This window comes from Cavia porcellus, unplaced genomic scaffold (genome assembly GCF_034190915.1).
Source record: "Cavia porcellus strain 051 isolate PalLab524CR breed Dunkin Hartley unplaced genomic scaffold, mCavPor4.1 scaffold_5, whole genome shotgun sequence".
NCBI classification, from domain to species: Eukaryota; Metazoa; Chordata; class Mammalia; order Rodentia; family Caviidae; genus Cavia; species Cavia porcellus.
Window position 1 is genome coordinate 5,362,118 of NW_026947488.1, and position 17,109 is coordinate 5,379,226.

A 17,109-nucleotide genomic window follows, 5' to 3' on the forward strand; every position below is an offset into this window, starting at 1 on the left:
AAAGGCACATCCGGATTTCATGCAGGTGCCCACCAGTGTTCTGTTTCATCCCTGTAGCCAAGAAAGAAAGCAAAATAGAAGAAGGTCCCTTGAGGAGAGTGGGAGTTGGAGAAACAGGGCACAGGGAACAGAAGCTAGGCAAAGCAATCTTGTTGGTGCTTGGGAACCTGTGGTCTGTGGCTGTGTGAAAGGGAACCTTCTCTGTAGCCCTTCCGTGTCATTAGATGCTAGTGGATTTCTTTGAACTGAAAAGGGGAAAAAGAAAAGACAGAAAATAGAGTTTAGGCATCTGCTGAGCTCCTGGGCCTCCCAGTGACAAAGGTCTCTCATCCCCGGCTGAATAGCAGAAAGCCTCTGAAGCTGAGCAGCGAGGGCTGCCGCCCCCACCCTTTTTCTCGCAGCCTCTCTGCCAGCTTTGACCGGTGGAGGCAGCAGCAACATACTGCTATCTGCAGAGGGGGCTGCGTGACCCGCTGTTTCAGGCAAATGCCAGCCAAAGGCACGATGCCTGCCACAGATGAGGCAAGATAATGGGTTAGGGGCAGACTTGGAGTTGGTGTTAAAGGTAGCGGAAACAGTATTCGTGAAAACACGTCGTCTGCTTAGACTCAGAAGTGGTACGTGGATTCAGACCCCCTCACTCAGCTCCCTCATGGTGGCTTAGCGTCCCTCCCCACAAAAAGGCCATGAAATTGTTGCAGCCAGGCGTGCTCCTGGCATCCCAGCGCCTCTGCCTGCCTGTGCCGTGGAGTCACCTCAGTTGTGCCGTGGATTCTTTCTCCAGGCCAGCTGGCGATGCAGCAGAGCACTGTTGGGGGGGCAGTGGAGGGGGCAGCAGCCACTCCAGAAAAGATGAAGGCACAAGTGGGGACTGGGGTGGTGACACCTCTGGCTTTTGTGGAAGCTCTGTTTAAAATATCTGTAATGCATGGTGAAAATTCCAGGCACCCGAGAGGCTTATGGTCACCGGATGCTGTTTGATTTGAAGGGGAAGGGTAGACTTCACATTCTCGTAAGATCTCAGTTACCAGGAGCAAGACCTTTTCTCCATGCTGGTGGGGTACACAGGGCAGACACCCCTCCTCCCAGAGCGGGCCGGGGGACTGTCCGCAGTGGCTGTCAGCCTTTGTGCCTGTATCTTTCATTTCCCTCATGCTTAAAGTGGGTGCCTCAGAAACTGGCCTTGCTTTTTTCTTCTTTTTTTAAAATTTCTTTTTTATTTTTACAATCAGATTTTATTGGTACATTCTAGATGTATACAATGATAACATTCATCCCAGAGAATTTGTACCAGTAATATAAATGGTCTCTCTTTTCCCCCATTCCCCTCCCCTCCCTTCAACCTTTCTTCCCCTCCTCTACAAAAAGCTTTGTTTCCATTTTTTTCTTTTCTTTTTTACTTTACCCTTCTCTCCCCCACCTTCCCCTTCTCATTTGAACGTTTTTTCCCAATTTGACAATTCCTCTTACACATTTTTGAAACCGGCCTTTCCTGAGCCCATACCCAAGGCTTAGGATTTGAACGTAAGACAAAATTCCCAGGCTTTTATGTCTTTCTGTTTGGTGAAAGCATTTGAAGCACGTGTATAAAATATCCATTGCATGTAGGAAAATGGATTTCCTGGGCCAGGTCTATGAGACTTTCTAGGACCAGCAACTCTAAGCATGGTCAGTCTGAAATTTATTAGTGGTCCTCCAGGGGGTCTTGGGCCACTGAAAATGCTCTTCCTAAGGCTGAGCCAGTGTCTGCTCTTGGTGGGTGGGTACACCTCTTCAAACCCCTCTGGCCACCAGATATTTGAAGCCTGCCATATCTGTATGTGCCCTACCCCTCTCCTCCCCATCCCTCAGTTCTAAATCTTATGTTCTTTGCCTTTCTTTCTTGTCTGCCCACATCTTGTTTTTCCTCTTTTGTCTTCCACAGATCTGCCCCTACCTACCCTCTGTCCACAGCCTGGGCTTGGCCTGTAACGCTCCCTCTCTAAAATAGGCCATAGAAAGGGGCTGGGGATTTAGCTCAGCGGCATAAGCGCCTGCCTTGCAAGCAGGCAGTCGTGAGTTCAATTCCCGGTACCAGTAAAAATGAAAAAGACAAAAAAAAAAATAAATAAATAAAAATAAAATAAAATAGGCCATAGAAGAAACACGGGCTGTGCCCACACTTGAAGCTGGAAAGGCAGCCTCCCAGTTCCATCGGAGTAGCTTGCAGGCGGAGGGCGCCAGGGCGCCAGCTCCTCTCGGGTATCCTGCCTCTGCTGGCGCAGCGCTGTCAACAGGTGATGGCTGCCCTGCAGTGGCCACTCTTGGCTCTAGGGGACAGATTTAAGTCATTAGGCTGTTTATGGGGGCCTCTGCCTTGTGAACCAACTAGGCACCAGCACTCAATAGCTGATAACTGTCAGGGGGCTTTTGAGAAAAACAAGCTTGTGAAATTTAAAGAACAAGCATCAATAAAAATGTACCAGATTTCATAAATGTTCAAAAAGGGTTAAATTCCAAAGCAAAACTGAAGCTGCTAAATCACTTGATTTGACAGAATCGATTTTTTTTTCTTTTTAGGGAAAACATTTGCTTTGTTTATCTAATGCATTTGCAAGGGAGCCAAATTAGTGGTGGTGGGGTATTGTGTGTGCAGAAAACCTTAGCTATTACTAGATTCCACAGTACACAAACATAATGTAGTATAGTTGTATCCGTGGGATGGAAATTTCATGGAGGGTAGTAGGAATGACTAGGGGAAAAAAAGGCTCAGAAAAAAGCTTGGGAAGGAGTAATAATGGCGGGGGGGGGGGAGAACTAGTTTATCCTAACTAGCTGCAGCCTCTAAGCCATGTTTCCAGGTCTAGCCTAATCAGGAAACTTAAACCTGTTACCAAATAATGTATTCAACATGTGTGGTCAGTGAACTGGCGTTCTGTCAGCCTGCGTCCTCCACAGGGCAGCAGCGTCTCCCTGCTGCTGAAGTGCTCTACAGTGCTGCAATGTGCTGCCTGCTCAGGCTCTGGACAGCTTGCTTCCAGACACTGAAGCCAGGGTGAGGAGGAGCAGGGGACACACACACACACACACACACACACTCACACACTCACACACGGTGAATGTTGAAGGCTGCTTCTAAGGATGGCCAGGTTTTTTGCTTTTGTTTTGTCAGTTTAGGGACAGGGAATAATGTAATTTCACATTTTCTACCCTTCCTCCTTAAACCTTTTTTTTTTGGAAACCACCAGTTGAAAAGCAGATTTGACATTAGATCAACACAAACAGATCCTTTTAATGATGGTACTTTTTATCTAATCAATGTTTGAAATATTAGGCTCAATTAGTACTAAAATCATTCATAGCATCAAATTGGACACTCTGGGATTCTTAATCAGTTGCACACATTTGGAGCCGAAATGGATAATAAATAGGAACCTCTCATTTAGCTAGTTTGTTTTAGAAAAAACTGAGGCAGAAGGGTGCTGAGCAACACAGGCTCTTGATAGGACTCGGGCTGGAAGCAGCCTGAGCTTTGCCTAGTACCTTTTGCCTTACATTCAGATGCTCATGTCTAAAACAGAGATGTAAGAAATAAAATCATTAATGTCAAAACCTCACAGCAGGAGGAGAAATTCCATCCTTCATTCCAGAACATGGGGATTAAATATGTAATTTGAGAATCCCATGCCCACTGCTGGGCAGTATACTTGAGCAGGCACAGGACATCACTGGCCTCTGGAAACATAATTTTGTTTTAGTGATTTGTGTTTTGGGTTGGGTCACCTTCCAGCTCAAATGCTTTCCCCACACCAGAGTTTCTGCTCTGTTTTCTTTCAATTGCACATCCTTCTTGAAGAGCAGATAAATTAAGGAAAATCCATGCACTTTTTTTTTTTAAAGAAAAGAGAACCACATTCTTACCAAGAGTGAAGTTTCAGCTTTCTCCTTCATTAACTCTTCAATCACAGCTGCTAATATAAAGATCAAAGAGTGGGGGGGAGCTTCTAGTACATTAAAGAAACATCTCAAAACATTTGTAGATTTTAGAATCTCCCATTCAATTCTGATAAATACAGAGGAAAATTTTTTTTCAAGCTTTTAGAAATAAATCTACATCAGGTTCCTCAAATCAAACAACATTTGAACGTTGCCACAATTTCCAAGTTAAACCTTTGCAATTTTAAGAGCGCCTTTGTCACCCCCCAACCAGATCTCCATTAAGCAAAGGGTTAATGTAGTAAAGGGGGAACCCTAACTTGGGACACCCCCTCATCTGTAGCTCATTCTATTCCAGTCTTCCCTCTCCCACTCCCACCCATCTCCATTTGAAATATTATAACCGGCTGTGTGGTCAGCTGGAAGGTCTGCTTTGCTCAGACCCTACCTAGGTAAAAGGGCAAGTGATTCCATTGAAATGCCAATTTCAGCCTGGGCCTGGCAGCGTGACACAAGGGCCAGCTGGGGAGCAAGTGAGCTGGGAAGGTTGGGAGAACTTGCTAGAAATAGAAATGTCTCCAGCAAAGGAGAGCAGCTAAATCCCAGTGCCTCAAACAGAAAATGAGCTTGAAAGGTCTAATGTTTCAGGCAGCGCTTCTCCCCGGGTGGGTCATGGTGTGCCTTGCCCAGGGCTGGGGTATCCTCCTCCTCAGACTTGCTTGGTTTCCATTGGTTTTTTCCGCCTTGGAATCTGGGGTAGAGGGAGGTTGGGGGAGGGGCGGGCTGGGGACCGACTGGAGCCTGGAACAGGTTTTCCCAGTTGAGCTGTGTGGTCCGCATCTGTGGGCTGGGGGCAGTTTATGGAAGAGTCTGTTGGCGTGTCCCTAGACCGGAAGTCTCTGCACGCAAACCTGGGGCGTGGCTCGAGGTGTGGGGAGCCAGGTACAGATTTCTTTTTAAATCAGCAACACTTAAACGCAGCATGGGCTAGGCACAAGGGACCCTAAGCATTTTTAACATGTGTTTATGCATCCCACAACAAGGCAGCCTGCAGTTTAACTAATGAATAAACACCACGCTCTATGGAAAAACCGGTCCCCTAAACTACCCAAACTAGAGATAGCTGTCACAGAACTCCAACGAAACCCCAGGTTTCTCTTGTTAACTAGAGACCTCTTGCATAGTGAACACAGGCTACTAAGAGGTTACTAGAGGAAAAACAGAATACAATGTCACAGAAATCTTGCAATCATTGTTTACAGTAAGTGGAAATTTCAACTCAAGGTGGGCTCCAACTTGACTTATCCAGCTTAACACTGTCAAGCCCAAAGCAGGCTCCCTAGCCTTTCTGCAGTCCTGGGCTTCCTCAGCACTTCCGACACCAAATGCCGTCGGGGCAAAGCCCTTGCTAACAACCCGCCTGCCTCTGTTTACTAAAGGCCACACCGGCCTCGGATCAGGGTTCACCACCATCGGCGCCCGCAACGCAGCGGAACTAAGTCCTGGGACGCTGCGACTCCTCCCAAGAGAAGACGCCCTGCAAGGAGGACCATCGACAGTGCTTCCTTCTGGCACCATCCTTCTCCGAATGAGCTTAAGAGCACGACCTTTCTCATTTCGAGCCGACAAAACGCTGAAGACCCCCATCCCGACCCCCATCATTCCCATCGGAACTCAAGCCGGCGCTAAACCAGGCGAGCGCGCACCAGAAAAAACGCAACAAAGTAGTTTCCAGATCAGGTGAGGATTTGTAAATACGTTTCACTCATCCTCCTTTCTCCCCAGGGCTGGAGAAGGCACGCTGAGCCACCCGAGCCTCGGTGGGTGCCGCTGCAGGACTGCGGCTTTTTGTGCTGTATCGCCAGGGCAGCTTCCCTCCAGGGGACAGATTCCAAACTTAGCCCTGCGGGGGCTGCCGAACATGGCCGGAGCAAGCGAGCCGCCTCCACCAGGCTGCGGAAGCCGCCAGGCTCCCCTCCCCCAGCACCCGCCAACCGGGCGCCGGTCGGATACCACCTTTCCCCCACCCTTCCCCGGCGCCGCCGCGCTCCCAGGGACTCTGAGTACGTGTCCCTGTGATGGACGCAACCCACACGCCAGCCTGTCCCCCGTTCGGCTTTACTTTTCCGCCCACGACCACCACTCAGACCTCTTCTCCCCTCCTCTTCCTCCTCCTAGCGCTTTGAGCAAACAGCCCAGAAACTTCCAGCCAAACTGCAGCCGCCCCGCCGCCTTACCAGCTGCGTCAGAACCGTGGCGATGCCCCGACGTGATCGAGTCCGTGCTGCCAACCCTGGTAGCCCGTATGGGCACTCCCAAAAGCCTCTGTACCTCCGCTCCCTGCCCTTTTAAGGACCAGCGATTCGCGGGGAGAAACCGCCCGCCGGAAGAGGCTAGCAGTGCGGCGCGGGGACAGGTGCGCACACTCTTTTTCGCGCCGTGGCCCCTGAGTGTCTGAAAGGCGGCCAGTGGTGGCAAAGCCTGGTGCACTGCAGCCGAGGGCCCGGCGCCGAGGGGCCCCGGCTCTAAAACAGCAGCGCGGCGACCTGGGTTCCAGGCTCCGAGCCGCCGGGCGCGGTGCGCGCCTACTTCCCTCCGGAACCGGCAGTCTCCGGAGTTCTCGCCCAATCCCATTCTGGTTTCTTTTCCCACATTACAACACTGTCGCTCCTGCGCGGCTGCTCTGGAATGGAGAAAGTTGGCGCGCGCACCTCCAAACCACATTTCGGGCGTTCGCCCAAACCAACTTGTTTGAGACTAACCTCTCCAAGCGGAGGGGAAAAAACACATAAAACAAGTGACTTACCATTGCCGCTTGGGTGTGCAGCTCAAGGCTCGAGGCGCGCACAGGATTCAGTCCCTCGGCCAGGGCACCGGCTCGGAGACCTCAGACTGTCTCCGGTGAGGCGCACGGAGCGCCTCACCGTCAGACAAGCCTTTGGCCATCCGGGGCGCCCTGGGAAGATTTGGGGAGCCTTCATTCTGAGCTATCTGAGGGCCACCCCCATTCCCATCTTGCCTCTTGCTGGTCTTTTCCTTCTCCCACCCGTCCTCCCACAATGTCCACGCCGCCCCGAGGGTCCCTCCCCAGTTTACCCGACTCAACTAACCTGAATCAAAGAAAACAAGGAGAATCTGGACGGCGTCCTCCATCAGTGACGCCGGATGGGGATGGGCCCCTTTTTGGAAGGGGACTCTGGGGATCTGTCGCGGCGGGCGGGCTTTTTTGGCTTGCAGCGGCGTGGCTTCTTCTGCTTGGGCTCCTCAGACTCTTCGGGGTCCCTCGGATCCTTCTCCTCGGGCTCCTCCCCCTCGCTGGAGCTGTAGAGCTCCTGAGTGGTGGGCTGCGCGAGACTCGAGGAGGCGTCGGGGTTTTGTAACTTCAGAGCGTGCAGGCGCTGGGTGAGAGATTGGTTGAAGGTGGAGCCCTTGGGCGCCTGGGGGCCGCGCTCGTCTTCCGGCTCGGTCTCAGGCTCAGTGGCAGGGGCGGTCTCGGGCTCGGTCTCGAAGTCGGTCGCGGACTCGATTTCGGACTCGGTCTCCGTCTCAGTTTCGGTCTCGGTCTCGTAATCAAACTCTTCCTCGTACTCTAGGCACTCAGGAAGGGACTGCTCGAGGTCTCCCTCCTCGTGCTCCAGGTCAGATTCGGATTCAGGGGATTCAGGGAATATGGGGGCACTGGAGCGATGGTGGGCGTTAAGGAAGCTCCGGCGCTGCCCAGCAGCCGCGCGCTGCTGGGCACGGGCGTTGGAGGTGGCAAGGGCGCGGAGGAGCGCAATAGAACAGGAGAGCCAGAGGAGCGCGGTGGCTGCCCGGCGGCCTATCGGCGGGCACAGATCGTTGTAATTATGGCGAGCTCGGCGCCACTGGTGAGCCCGGGACCTCCGATCCATCCTCTAGGCACGCACCAAGAAGCCGACCCACCCTCTGGCTCTGCAGAGAGTGGCTCCAAGGCGCATTGGCCGCTGGAGCCGAAAAAGGTGCCCCTACTGAGGGGAGCAGCTGGGTCCAGAGGTCCCAGTCCCACCTCGTGTCAAGAGAAAAAAAGGAAGCACCTACCTTCCCGACCACTCAAGAACTTTCTAAAGCTCCGCGCCTCTGCTTGCCTCTCCAACACCAAAATAAATAAATAAATAAAGAAGGGATGGGAAAGGGGGAGAAATGATCTGTCTCCTCCGGGGCTCCTCTCGCTAAGTCTTAGACTCTGCAGTCTAAGACTCGGGAGAGGTGCCTCCGCTGGTCCTCTCGCCTGGGAGAGGAGCGAGGAGACTGAGGCGGGGAAAGATGGGGCGGTGAGGTCCTGCGAAGTTGCGCGCCCGGACTTCTGCCGGGCATGTGCAGTAGAAAGGTGGGGGCCACCTCCCCGCGAGCTGAGCAGTGGCGCGGAGTCGGTGGCGCAGACCCTGGTGGGCCGGCAGGTGGCAGGCGGGAACCTTGTTTGGAAGGATTTGGGCGAAATCTTGGGGAGGGGGGTGCGGCGCTGGCGCTGGCGCGTGTCCGCGAACGAGCAAAAGAGCTCTAGCCACAGGTAGGTTAGCTCGGGTAGCTGGAGCGGATTCCTCCATGGAGTTGGACCCCCTCCCCAAATTCTACAGGGCGAAGTGAGCATAGCTTTTGAGCAGCTATAAACCAGATTGCAAAATTGCAAATATTGAGGGGAATAAGGGTCTCTAGATTATATTAGTGACCCAGCCCACGGCATTTTCTAGGGGCTTACCAGTTTAAGGACGGTAGCCTCAAGCAGGCATTAATCATGAAACCACCTTTGGCAGATTTGTTACAGTGACGGTAAAGGGGCTTCCAAAAAATGTGTGACCTGTGTAGTCTTAACTGGCTAGTTGCCTCATAGGCAAACGAGCCTGTTTTTAAAGAAAGGACCCCACAGTTCTGGAGGTAGTAGTTTTCAAGTCCGCCAACCCACGGGTGGCTCCAGCTGGGAAGATGTGTGGAAGACGGAGGAGAGCTGGGGACACAGAAGACTTTGCTGCACCGCTCCCGATCAGTCTGAGCAGCTGCTGCTTTCGGGGAGGAGAGTGGCCGGCTGTCTCAGAATCTTCTCCGGTTGCTCTTAGAGCTACTTCTTAGGTAAGTTTCCAAGAGGTAATGGGGCAAATACTCACTGAGTGCCAGCACATGTCAAGCTCCATTCTAGGTGCTGAGAGCAGAATGTTGGAGAAAAAGTCTCCCATTGCGGGAAGGATTTTGACAATTGAATTTGTTAGTAGGAACAGGGAACCCTTCAGAATGCCTCCTTATCCCTGTTATGGGGGGGGGGGCTCTTTTTCTTCTTCTTTCTTTTTTTTTGTTTGTTTGTTTTTGGTGAGGGGTAGTACTGGGGATTGAACTCAGGGCCTTGTATGTCCCAGGTAAATGTTCTACCACTAAGCTGCATTCCCAGCCCTTTCCATTGTTTAATCCAGCTTGAATTTTACATGAGAAAACAGATCTGCCAGAGCATCAGAGCTAGGGGGCGGCCAGATACCACTGGATTGTAGCGTTGAATTCTGAAGTCTGAAGAATTGGAATAAACTAGACCCTCTCTTTCTCAGCTGTGGAAGATCAGATGGGGTGTGATGGGGGGTGCACTGCACTGGGGAAGCTCTGGAATTTTCTCTGTAATGTGACTGCTTCTTTTGGGGTGCACATGTCTTTGGTCTGACCCTCCCTGTTAAAAATGGAGAGCCCTTTGCTATGGTGAGAGGGTAAAGGTAATAAAGCTCAAAGCAAAGCCAGCTTCCTGGGATCGGTGAAGTCACCAAGGTTGCTGCACTGGGACACGTCTCTCCAGTTGGCTGTTTTTGTGAGTCAGTATGGGAAAACTCTGAGAAGAAGAGCCAGTTCTCTGCTTTCCCTTTTGAACTGATCCACCAGCCTTCCCGTCCCTTGCTGGTGGCTGAGTGTTGTGTTCCCAAAGCTGGCCCTCATTGCCTGTACTCTGGGTATCAGGCCTCCATGACAGCTGCCAGATATAAAGTCACGATCTTAGTGAGATTCCAGCTACTGCTTCTGCTGGGTGCTGAATTTGATTCTGCATCTTGACTGTGTTTGTAATGTGCCTCGTATTCTAGGAGTTAGGTTTGTAGCATTAAAATACTGATTGATAAAGAAGAGTTGATTTGGCTTGGCCCTCGAAAGGACAGAGGTCTGTATCCCAGTTGTGCTCCACTGTGCAGTCTCCAGAGAAACCGAAGGTTTCCATTGTCACTAGCACTGCCATGGCTCTAATTGTCATGTGGACCTTCTTCTGGGACACCAGACAGGGGCATTTGGGGCTCTGTGTCTCACATCCTGGTCTTTGCGTCTCAGTCCTGACTAACAGGGATATTTCATGTTCCTGTTGACCTACCTGCTTATTTCTTTCAGTGAAAACAGCTCCACCAACAGTGTACAGAGGCTAAAAAATACTGGTCAAGCTGATTTCAGGGGATATTAAAGAAAAAAATCAGGAATATATGTTTGCTGGTAAATACCCTTTCAACTAATACCAGCTATCAGCAGTGAGGTAGATTGTGATTCTTTAGTGTACATAGCAAAGTACTTCATTTCCATGGAGTGCTTTATGCCTATAATGGAGATGGCAGCTAGAGTTGATTCACTAATATGATACACTGAGATTGCCTGCATTATTAAAAAATATGCATTACATAATATGTGTTTTTGGACTAGATTCTACATTAGCAATGCACTTTCTTTGAAAGATGCATTTTAATCAGCAGATGAACATTGAACAAAACACTGAATTCTGGAGCCCTCGTCATGTATAGGTGCAAACACATTGCAGTGTGTGTTCAGCACGGGCTCTAGGAGGAGCAGGGGACTGCACTGAACGCGTTCCATCTCACACTTAGTGCCGAGCTTGAGCAAATGGCTCCGTGCAGCAAATGCTCTTTAAAATGCATTGCGTGTATGACTTTAAAAGTGCTTGCTGCAGAGTGAATTTCAAAAAGGGCCAAGTGGGTGATGAACGGCCGCAGTCGTTACCACGCTAAGGAACAAGGGGCTCCCTCTCTGTCTGCCGGTAAATAAAGGACAGCCATATGTCACCTTCAGGGCTTTGCCAGAGGGGGCTCCTGAGCCAGATGGCCAGGAAGGTGCAGCTTCCAGTTCGTTACAGTATCATACACTCAGGTCTTTATTTGCATGAATTGTCAAGAATACGGTCTTCAGCCCCTTCAAAGATTGCCACGTGGCAGAGGCTGTAAGAGTTAGTTTATGTGGCTCCAGAGGGGAGAAATTAAAACCAGTGGGTGGCATTTGTTGATAGCCTTCAGTTGAGCCCAGGGAGGAATATCCTACCAGTCAGGCTCTGATGCAGAACAGTCTGCAGAGGGTAGCTGACTCTTCGTCGGAAGCAGTGTTAAGTCAAAGGACATGTTGGGGATGTTTGTCGTGGTCCTCCTGAGCTGGGTAGAGTTGAAACTTCAGACAACATTGTCCTCTTTGGCTCAGATCTGATTTTCGTGAAGGCTTCCGGGGGCCGAAAAAGAAGGGCTAGGGGCTGACCAACAGTTTTCAACTCTGTTTGGAAATGCAAGAAGCAAAAATTAAATGAATAAATACAAACAACTGGAAGCAGCTCAATGATAGGAAGGAATATCTGGGTGGCAGTTCCAAGACACAGGGAACAGGTGACATGATGGACCGAGTGGCCCAGTGTGGAGCTGGTGTCATTAGCAGGGCTCCGAGGCGCTTTGCTGCCGAGTCACTTGTTGCAACAAAGACATCAGTGAAGTCCATCTATTAATTACACCGGCCCTCTTTGCCTCCCCTGTTGGAGCTGTCTCGGAAATTACAAATGAAATTGGCTATTTAGCAATCATGAATTGAGTCACTTCTATGACCAAGACACTATTTCTGGCATTGTGGGAAGAAAGAAGTAATTGAAGATGAGCAATTCCTACCATCCAGCAATATGTATATCAAGTGAAATGTCCCCAACAGTGAAAGTAGGCTGCTGACAGGTACAGAAGAATAAATTTCATCCCAGATAGGTAAACAGGGGAGGGGAGCTGAGTAACAGTGATTAGAATCAAAGGTACAGTTTGTCTGGTGGTTTTCTAAAAGAGGTAGCTTTTTTTTTTTTTTTAAACCGGTCTAACTTTGAAATACTTTGATTTTTAGAAGCCCATGAGAAAATGTTCAGATGAGGAGGGGAACAAGTAGAGGGAGGAGGAAAAAAGGACAAGAAAAAAAGAATAGAAGGGAAAAATGGGAACAAAACTTGTATAAAGTGGGGAAGGAAGCTGAAGGGAGGGAAGGGACATGGGGAAAAAAGCAAGATCAGTCACGTACAGGTACAAATTCTCTATGATGAATGTGATCATTATGTATATCTAAAATGTAACAATAAAAAATAAAACTCCTATATTGTTGGAGAATAGAAGCCCATGAGACGGTTGCTTTCAATCCACCTGTTCCCTCGTGCTGGTCACTCTGGGGGAAAGGGATGAGTCCAGTGAGTCTTCAGGAGATTTTTAGGCTGTTGTCATAGTCTGGTAGACACCAGCACATTTTCTAAGATGAGACTCAAGATAAAGGGTTGGTTCTGCTCTGTCCACTGCGTGGGGATAATCATTCTTGAACATGCTTTTGGAGTCATTGGGAATGGTTATTTTTGGAGATGGAGAGCTGTTCAAACTTCTCTTTGGATGGAAATGAATTCAGAGACTTTGAAGTACTCCCTACCCCTCACTGTGGCAATCAGCGAGACAGACTCAACCCCACTGAGAATTTGGCGTGTCCCCCTCCCCCCGCCTGTTCCCCAAGGGGACTGGGTACAATACAAGAGCACTGGGCTCATCTCTAGGGTACTATTTTCCTGTGACTCACACTGCAGTTGGCTCTCACCAGTAGAAATGGTGAAAACCTCGAGTTTCTGATTAGAGGGGAATGCAAGCTCAAGCTAAACGCAGACAGTAAGGGGAAATGATCTTTTTGAGGAGGCTGGGTTCTGGCTAGGCCACTGTGGGGATTATAATACTGTGTTTTCATTCTGAAAGGCAAGTAGGGTGAGAATTGAACCACATACCTGTGTGCAGAGATGGTGGCTTTGGGAATTCCTGCCCCTTGGTTTTGTGCTGTGTGTGAGTTCTCTCACTGAAGGCACACCTGTCTCCTTTCCTCCTTCCCGCCGGGTGCTTAGGAGTCTGCAGGAACAACATGCAGATTCCCAAGGCACCAGGAAGTGTGTGGAAGCTCCCATGAGTGAAAGCACAGCTTTGGCATACGGGTCCTTCTTAGATACGGGACTCCCCTTCTGTGCTTTGGCCCTGGAACTTAGCCTTCATGTGGTTATCGGCTCAACTCCTGACCTCTGACCATTTGCCTTGCTTTGGGTTGTAGAAGACAGGACTGGATTCTGTTTGTCTGCCTAGCCCTGACTTAGCTTGTCTGGCTCTTTTCCATGGCTGGCTGAGACATCACATGTAAAGATATCCCCAGGCCAGGTGATTTGGACTGCAGATGTCTATCTGCCCTGCACAGCATCTCCTGTCTGGAGCCAGTGGGCTGTGGATGAAAACATCGCCAGTTGCAGAGAACTACCTGTTAGGAATGTCCTGGGCGTGTGGCTTTGTCTTGCCCAGCTCTCCTGGCCATCTCTGCTCCCCCCTGCCCCCCCAGCCACCTCTGCAGGAGCAGAAGCAGAGAGCCTCGAGGTGTTTTCATCTCCTCTGCCGAGATCTGACTCACCCTCCAGACCTGGGGGAGGGAGGAAGCTTGGAGCGAGAGGGGAGAAGCCCTTAGTGGTGTCGTGGTCAGGCACACGCTCATAAAATCCTTTCAGCTCAAGCTCTTCAAACTATGATTAGGCCAATTTTACATGTCTAGTCACCGAGGCTCTGGTAGATTGGGACTATTTCTATATGTGCAGAGTGAAGTGGAGAATTGAGGCAATTATCTTCAGGCAAATGAATCTGGGCTCTGTAATCAGTCCATCCTGATAACTGGAGGAAATCGGCCTTATTCACTGTGGCTTTGCTTTTAGTTAGAGGATTCTAAGGTATTTGTTTGTTATTTTTGCTTGGCTTTGTGTTTCCAAAAGGTGGCCTGGTGAATATCCGGTCTTGTTCTGGCAGGTGTCAGGACGATGCGGCTCCTGTAGGTCTCCGAACACTGCCACTCAGTCAGGTGTGTGAAGAATTGATGTGGATTGGTTTCTAATCAGATCAGGTCCACACCGGGGTACGTTCCTTCCTTCCAGTGGACACTTCTGCCATTTCTGTTTACCCTTCTCTCCGAGTGCATCAGAAAGATGATTCCTCACAGGGTCCACCAGAGGCATATACTGCATGCGCTAACACTGGAGAGCTGAAGCGCAGATCTCAGATTCAGGCACGACAACATACTGTAGGGCTCCCAACCATTGTTTTGGCTAAAACTCATCATACAGTGGAAGCCTCTCCTTTTGTTGGTTTTGACATTTTCTCATAAAACTCTCTTCCTTCCCAGCTCTTCTTCACCCATGGAGGAGGAAGGCAGAGTGAAAAAAGGTTCTTTGTTCCCGGATCATAGAGGTCTGGGTGGGTTTGAGTCACGGGTGGGGGGCCTTCAGTCAGAGCCGTCATCTGTATGTTTAGGGAGCCATGGGTGCAGCAGGACTTCTGGGTGTAGCCTCCTGGGCGCTGGGTGGAGGTGGTCCAGGCCCCCTGGCACGGGATGCCAGACCGAGGGGACGCCCGCACAGCCTCCCTCCCCGCACACTCAACACTCGTAATTAGAGAACAATACGGATTTAATTAACTGCCACAGTGTGCTTTTGACTATAAGTGCACCGGGAATTAAGGGCTTGAGCTGGACCTTGGAAAACGTATGGGAGCTAGAAAGATTTTTTTCCTTCACTGTCAAGAAATCTTCATCTCGTCTCTTAAAATTTCTAATATTGTACAATTAGTTTTTTCAAAAAATCCTCCTTGTGCACAATGGAGAAAAGAGGGCTTTGAAAGCTATTTCTGCATCCTCCGAGTATTGTGGCTTCGTGCGGGTTTGTGCTTTTCGTATTTAAAGCTGGTTTATTTCTGCTCAGTTCGTTAAATTGGGACATCTTTCTCTGTTGTTTTACTTACTGTGGTTGGTTTACAGCCTCGGTAATCATTGTTTTATATTATGGTTTAAGATCTGCTGGGGCAAGTACCTTGTTTCTGCATAGTTTCTCCAGAGAGCTCTGATGCTTTTGCCCGTTTATTCTTCTTAGTGACTTCAGAATCATTTTTTATCAGGTTCTGTAATGGCCTTGGTGATATCCTGAATTCAGTCTGTAAATTAAACTGGGAAATATTGTTGTCTTTTCTGCATTTAGACTCCAGTCTTCATTTATTCAAGCCTCTATTTCTCTCATTAAAGATTTGTGTTTTCTGGCCAGGTGTGGCTGCACACGACTATAAACCTGCTCTCTGGGAGGCCGAAGGAAGAGGGTTATAAGTTTGATCCCAGCTCGGGCAGCAATAATGAGTCCACGAGAAGCTGTCCGGGGGGAAAAAAATTAAAAGGGCTGGGGATGTAGCTCAGTGCTAAGGCCTGGCTCAGTCCCCAGAACTACCGAAAAAAGAAAATAAAAATAAAGGATTTGTGTTTTCTTTGTATAATTTCAGTGTATTACATGTGGAGTTTGCTGTGTGAATAAATATGTCACATAGTCTGAGTATTTGATATTTTTGTTGCACTGTGAATGGCTTTTTTCTTCCACTAGATTTTTAGGCTTTTCCATGTTTATAGGAATTATACAGATTTGTTTTTAAATTGTTCTCACTGTGCTACTTCTAGAGTTGATCAGTGGACAAGGCAGCAGTGGCCACCTCAGGACATACTCGGCAGTTTCCTGGAGGGGTGGAAGAGAGATCCCTTCAGAAGGAAGAGCCAACCAAGTGGTTCCTGCGTGTTGGCCTGCAGTGAAGACATAGTACATTTCCATCCAGCTAAACTTACTCAGAGAAGGGACTTGGTTTTTCTTTTTTGTTTTGTTTTGTTTTCACTATGTTTGTTTTCGAGGCAGGGTCTTGATAATGTAGTTCAGGATGGCCTCGAACACACTGTGTAGCCCAGGCTGCCCTCTGACTCGGGCTGGTCCTTCTGCCTCAACCTCCTAAGTGCTGCAATTACCGGGATGTGCCACCGCACCCAACTGGGACTTAATTTTGAGTTCACCTTTAGTACTTTGATAGAAATTTGTTTTTTAAAGGACTATAGATAGTATTTGCAGTTCAAGATTTTAGAGGTTTAAAAAATAAGTAAGAATACTCAGCCCCCCTCCCCACCCAATTTAAACTTTGAATTGTACCCCAAGCCAAAAGAAAACAGAACTTAAAAAGCTGTTTTATATGTGTGGCTGGCGTGAGTGTGTTTGTGTGTGTGTAGTATTAGAGATTGAACCCAAAACCTCCACACTGAGCTATGTATCAAATCCTTTTTTTTTTCTTTTTGAGACAGGGTCTTCTTAAGTTGCCTAGGCCAGACACAAACTTGAGATTCTCCTCCCTCAACTCCTGGAGTGCTGGGCTTGTAGGCTGGCACCATCATACCTTACAGCAGGATTTGTGTGTGTGTGATTTAGCAGATTAAAAAGACAATTTGCAGCCCCATGTTAGCGCCACATGTTTCTTTTGGAATGTCAGTATTGTTAGAAATCTCAAAATCTAATCCCAGTGTTGTCTTAGGTTTTATAGTTTTGATATTTGGCAAATAAGGGCTTTTTACATTTAAAAATTTCTAATTCTTTTGAATTCCTCTACTTGATCATGTCATTTTCTTAGATTTTTTTTTATTATTTCTTTGAACTTTCTCTAATTTCTGCACTCTTCACTTGCAACTCGCTGTGTTCTCTGAAAGGATGTGAGAGGATATTTAATGCCACGTGAGGGGAACGGGATGGGCCACCCTCATTTCACTTGGATTTTAGAGGAGCTTTCTCTCATCCTTTCCTCTGAGAGTATTAGGTGGGACATGAGAAGCCAAATACAAGACTGGACTTCTGGGGCCTGCCTCCTTGGGGACTGGGGCTTGACCTGAAGGCGGTGTGAAGCCCCGCCAGGCAGAGAGGCCTCAAAGGAGGTGGGAAGGGCAGTGCAGTCCGTGCCCGTTTCTGGTTTTGTTTTAGTGGGTTCTTGATGAGAACTTTTAGGAGCTGTAGGAGCTTGATCTACACACATGCCCTGAGTACCCACTGTGGGTCATCTGCTCTGCCCGACACCTGGATGTTCA

General features: G+C 49.0%; 1 protein-coding gene and 1 long non-coding RNA gene across 8 annotated transcripts in view; one reads left to right on the forward strand and one right to left on the reverse strand.

The window, feature by feature from the left end:
* LOC100732158 (neuroendocrine secretory protein 55-like) overlaps positions 1-8,228 on the reverse strand; it is a 57,398-nt gene extending 49,170 nt beyond the window's left edge. Inside the window, exon 1 of one of the 2 annotated variants that reach the window (XR_010047273.1) lies at positions 7,026-8,227. Coding sequence is in view for 1 of the 2 variants with exons in the window: in XM_063248113.1 (XP_063104183.1) it covers positions 7,068-7,808 (741 nt within the window). In the remaining variant the exon portion in view is untranslated. Of the gene's footprint in view, positions 1-7,025 lie in introns of both variants that reach the window. The other variant, XM_063248113.1, reaches the window with a different exon arrangement.
* Positions 1-17,109, forward strand: part of LOC106029068 (uncharacterized) — a 112,526-nt gene that overhangs the window by 2,908 nt on the left and 92,509 nt on the right. The window lies entirely within an intron of this gene.